The sequence below is a fragment of the Hipposideros armiger genome, unplaced genomic scaffold (genome assembly GCF_001890085.2).
Source record: "Hipposideros armiger isolate ML-2016 unplaced genomic scaffold, ASM189008v1 scaffold_2297, whole genome shotgun sequence".
NCBI classification, from domain to species: domain Eukaryota; kingdom Metazoa; phylum Chordata; class Mammalia; order Chiroptera; family Hipposideridae; genus Hipposideros; species Hipposideros armiger.
Genome location: NW_017733639.1, coordinates 1 through 5,277, shown reverse-complemented (window position 1 = coordinate 5,277; position 5,277 = coordinate 1). Strand labels below are relative to the sequence as shown.

At 43.4% G+C, this 5,277-nt stretch overlaps 1 protein-coding gene across 1 annotated transcript in view; it reads left to right on the top strand.

The window, feature by feature from the left end:
• Nucleotides 1–1,765, top strand: part of LOC109378630 (butyrophilin-like protein 8) — a gene marked incomplete at both ends in the record, with an annotated part of 14,474 nt that extends 12,709 nt beyond the window's left edge. The window contains 5 exon segments of the mRNA XM_019634945.1: nucleotides 205–231; nucleotides 520–546; nucleotides 1,181–1,213; nucleotides 1,216–1,301; nucleotides 1,304–1,765. Of these exon segments, the coding sequence (XP_019490490.1) occupies nucleotides 205–231; nucleotides 520–546; nucleotides 1,181–1,213; nucleotides 1,216–1,301; nucleotides 1,304–1,765 (635 nt within the window).
• Between the last annotated feature and the right edge of the window lie 3,512 nt (nucleotides 1,766–5,277).

Genomic DNA, 5,277 nt, shown 5'->3' with positions numbered 1-5,277 from the left:
TTCTTTGATGGTGTGGACCCAGGATGGAGAAAGCCCTTGGGGCATCTCCCTCAACCTCCTGCCTGGCTTGTTAGTTTGAGACAAGCATTCAAGACTTGCATCAGCCCAGTAAATAGGGTAAGAGTGTTGTAGGGCTTTCCTCTCACACTCTCACCTGGGCCCTTGATCTGTGATTTCAGCATCTTGTGTCTTTTTGGTTTTCAGACTGGAGAAGGAAGCATGGAGCTGCAGGTGAGAGAAGCTATTCCCTCCACCCCCATTATCTCTCCTTACAAGTTCCTACTTTATGAATCTTGAGACCCTGAGGTCATGGGTCTCTGCAGAGACAAGCTTGTGAAGGGGACCCTGAAACCATCTGCAGATGCTGGAGGAGGTGCCTTTGTAGAGAACCCCATGGCCTTCAGCAGTTCTGGTGGACCCGTGACACCCACAAAAGTTAACCACTCTTGGTCTCCTGTCTCCCTGCCTCCTGCTCTCCATGTGATCACTGACTCTCCTGCTCTGTCTGCTTGTTTTCAGAACTGAGAGAGGCCCAGAAGCACGCAGGTACCAATGCCTGAGGGGTGACAGAGGGACAGAGCCTTGGATGGGCATGGGAGAGGGAGTCGACCAGAGACAGACAAGGGGGAACAGGAACACTGAGACACACTGGACTGAAGATTATAAATCTGTGAGGCCCAATTCATCCCAAGGGGCTGCTGCCCCAGGCTCATTTCTTGGCCCAGGACTAGGAGGGGAGAGGGCAGGGGGCTGGGTTAGCCAGGGTAGGGGGTCAGAGGCTAAGCTCCAGGGACCTGAGGGCACTGGTGACTGGCCAAGGGATGCACTGAAGGGAAAGGAGGTGAAGTTGGGCAGGACTCAGAATGGAAGTTATCTGGTTAAAGGGGATGATCAAGCTCTCACAAAGTCACACAGTGGACGCACGTGGCGGTACAGTGGTAGGGCTGGGGTGATATACAGTGGTAGTAGCTCACAGTTGGCTATTTCCAGGCTTTGATGAGGCCCTAGGGCCCCAACAAAGGTGAGAGAGGGGAGGGGGGCTGTGTCTGATGGAGCCTGTGGCTCTGGGACCTCACCTGATCTCACCCCAAGCTTGTCAGCAGTGGGAGGGGGTGACCCTTGCATCCAGCCCAGGTCCCTCCTCAGTAACTCATGCTCTCTCTCTCCCACCACACCCTAGTGGAGGTGACTCTGGACCCAGAGACGGCTCACCCCAGCTCCACATTTCTGATCTGAAAATTTTGTGCTATAGGAACATTCACCAGAAGGTGAACGATTCGGACAAGAGGTTTACAAGGAAGTGTGTGTGGTGGCCTCTCAGGGATTCCAGACAGGAAAACATTACTGGGAGGTGGACGTGGGACACAATCTAATGTGGAATTTGGGAGTATGCAGGGACGACGTGAATAGGAATGTGACATGTGAGACTTTGTGTCCCTACTATGGGTATTGGCTGCTTGGACTGGATAGCGAACATTGCTATCTCACATTTAACCCTTATAGAATCATCCTCTCTTCAAGAACAAGCCCTACATAAGTGGGAGTCTTCCTAGACTATGAGGGTGGGACCATCTCCTTTTTCAATGTAAATGATCAGTCCTTCATTTATACCCTGACACATCAGTTTGAAGGGTTATTGAGGCCCTACATACAGCATTATGTGAGTGATGAGAAAAATGTGACTCCCATTGTGATCTGCCCAGTTTCCCCGGGATCAGAAGAAGAAGCACTTTCTGACACAGACAACCTGGAGCCCACCCCACAGGTGACCACACCCTTCCTGTCCAACATGGTGCCCAGAGGGAATCACACCTCACACTCTCCCTCAGGACACTGAGCTTCCTCTCAGGCTCCAGAGCCCTGCAGCAGACAGCAGCATGGTTTCCAGATGAAGTGGGCTGGCCCATCCATGTGGGGTCAAGGGTCATGGCTGCCCTGAGGTGGGGACGGAAGAAGGCTGATGGTGCATTTGGTTTGCACCAACTGTGCAGCCAAAGGACCTTTGACAAGTAATAAGCTCTTGGGCTCCTCACCTGTAAAACTGACAGGAATTCCATCTCAGGGTCGAGTGAAGAAAAGAGACAGTGAATGTGAATCATGCTGCCTCTTGTCGGTGGCCTGGTGTCAGTGGATGATGTGTTTTTATATTAAACTTTTCCAACATGATCTCTGTTTATTTTTTCCAAATTAATTCACTTTCCTCTATTTCACATCACCCATTGAATAGCTATTCACCTTTCTGTGCCAAGTCCAAAGAATTGATNGGGGGGTTCTCTAAGATGCATGTCTGCTCATCACTCTTACCTGCTGGAAGCCAGTCAACAGCTCTCCAGTGCCTACAGGACATGGTCCACATTCTGTAGGTCAGTGCACTCATCCATGTCCTGCCACTGTCCCCCAGACCTCAAACCTATCCCCTCTTGCACATCACAGTCCTGACATGCCAAATGCTCATAGGTTCTTGAGCATAATAAGGCATGTCCACTCCTCATGCTGTGGTATGTTCTGGGCCCTCTGCCTATCATGCTTCTTTTTTTCTCTTTGTTCGCATTAAAACCTTCTATTCATCTGACACAACAGAGTGCAAATGTCACCTCTAGGAAGCCATGACTTGCGATGACAATCACTGTCTCCTCAGTGCTAACTTGACCATATTAGAGAAATGTGCTTCCTATCTGCACATTTCTCAATAAAGTACATTTGTCTCCTTTTTCGTCAGCAAGTTATTTATTACAATGCACTCTGTCTTATTTTCTTTATCATGTTTAGTGTTTGGGAATACGCATGTATATAGTAGCTGTAAAATGCATGTTGACTGAACACACACCATGGAGGGCTTACAACTGTTCTAAATCTATGTGTATGTAAGAGAGAAATGGCCATGGGGGTGAGGGGTTACATCTTTGGACTTGATGAACCTGCCTCAGAGAAGCTGTGGGCTTGGTATATGATTTTGCTTTCATCTCTTTTCTGTTTTCTCCCCAGCGTTAGGCTCACTTCCTCTGGTTTCTATCATGGGATACGTGGATGGAGGCATCCAGCTACTCTGCACATCCTCAGGCTGGTTTCCTCAGCCCACAGTGAAGTGGAAAGACCCACAAGGACATGATTTGCCCTCAGACTCAAAGGTGAATGCAGACAGACGTGGCCTGTTTGATGTGGAGACTTCCCTGATAGTCCAGGAAAATGCTGGGAGTGTATCATGTTCTATCCAGAACTCTGACCACAGCAGAGAGGTGGAATCCAGGGTATGGATAAGAGGTGAGTGAGGAGGAAGAAGAATGGGGAGAGGTTCATATCTGTGTAGCACTAGGGAGAAAAGTAGGCTTTATTTCAGTGTTATTGTGTAGTATTGTCAAGGTTTAATGATTAGTTTTGAAGGTATAAGATACATGAAGTATAAAGAAAATATCATAAAATTAGATTATGTGGAAACAATTGTCTACAATTGCAGTGGAGTAGGGTCAAACATTTCCTTCATTACATGATCATCTTCATGGTGCAACCCTTTAAAATCAACATGCACAAAATTTAAGAAACGTAACTTGAGGACCAAGAAAAAAATGTTTACTCATATTTTGGAAAATATCAAATCATTATAGTATGAAACAAGATATAACAAAAATAAAAATAATTTTGGGAAACATTTAAAAATAATAGTATAATTTATGTAAACTCAAATATGTAAAAGAACTTAATATCAAGGCACTTAATTTGTGAATAAAAAGACAAAGAATATCAGACTGGATTTTTAAAACTTGACTGTTGCTAATTTGTAAGAAAAAAAATAACACATATTTATTCAAAATAAAAGTTTAACAAAAGCATACCAGACAAATATTACCATAAGGAGAATCATAACAGAAAAATTAGTGTCAAGAAAGGAAAGAATAAAGGTTTTAAGGAAAACAACCTATTTAGAAATCGCATGAAAGGAAGAAATCAAATGGCCATTGTTCACAGGGTATGTGGTGATATAAAATAGAAATTTAGAAGAATATAAACGTAATTTTTTCAATTCATAAATGAATTCATCATGTTCATATGGGATTAATAAAATTAATTGCATTTTTGTGCAAACCAGCCAAGAAAAAAGTAAACGTGCTATCTATAAGAGCAACCAAAAAATGTTGACTAGGAGTAAATCCAATGAAATATTTGCAAACTCTTATTGAAGATCATACAAATCCTTATTAAAAGATACTATTGAAAATTAAATACGGAGATATAAGATTTTTTAGATAAGATGATGTAATATTTTAAAGATCAGTTCTCCGAAAATTAACATACAGAATCAATATAATTTTATTGAAAATCTCAACAGAATTCTCTTAAACTAGATAACTTGGCTCCAAATTTATGTGGTTGAGCCATTGGCTAAGAATTACTAAACACAGCAAAATAAGATAAAACTGAGAACCTTAGTCTAATATATGTCAAGTCATATCTCAGAGTCGTGATGATGAAGCCAGTCAAAATTATGGGCACAGAGATACACAAGTGGGCAACGGCACAGAGCAGAGAGTCAGGAAACAACCAAAGCTTCAACAGAAACTTAATGTAGACTGAGGTGATATTATGTGAAACTGTGTGTGAAGAAAAGTCCATTCAACAAATGATGCTGGCACAGTTGTTATCCATATAGAAGGAAAGAAAATCAAACCTCTACCTCATTTTATATATAAAAGTAAAACCCATACAGATTTATAGGGGAGACTTATCCAGAACTGCAAAGTTTGAAACCTCTAGAGGAAATTAAAGAAACATGTTGTTTTCATCTTGGAATATAAAGGATCCCTTAAATGAGAATCAAATTGCATTCACCTTTCAGCAATAATTAAGGAGTTTGTGAATTGCTTTCCAGAGACTTTTTTCCAGTTCTCACCCTATCGCCTGGCCTCCATTTCACTGGGAGTACTCTGCTGTGTCCTGGGTGTTGCAGTTGTAGGGTTGATTTTGTATTCACTATCCAAAGGTAAGTGAGAAAGTGAAGTATGGGCTTGTGGCATATTCAGTTTCTAATGGGGTCAGGATCAGGGATGCTCCCTCATGCCTCCTGAGTCTGTCCTTAGAGCCCTGGGCTCCAGGATCCCATCACCTGGGCCCCAGGGGCCCCAGCCCTAGCCTTCTCCATGCTTCCCTGAAATGGATCCCTTGGGCAATGCCAGCCTCCACCAAGTTTTTCCTACTTTAATAATGGCCAAGAATTAGGACAAGCACAATTTTTCAGTGCCTGTATATCAAATTAAGTTCTAAGAACAGCACCAAAACTCCAGT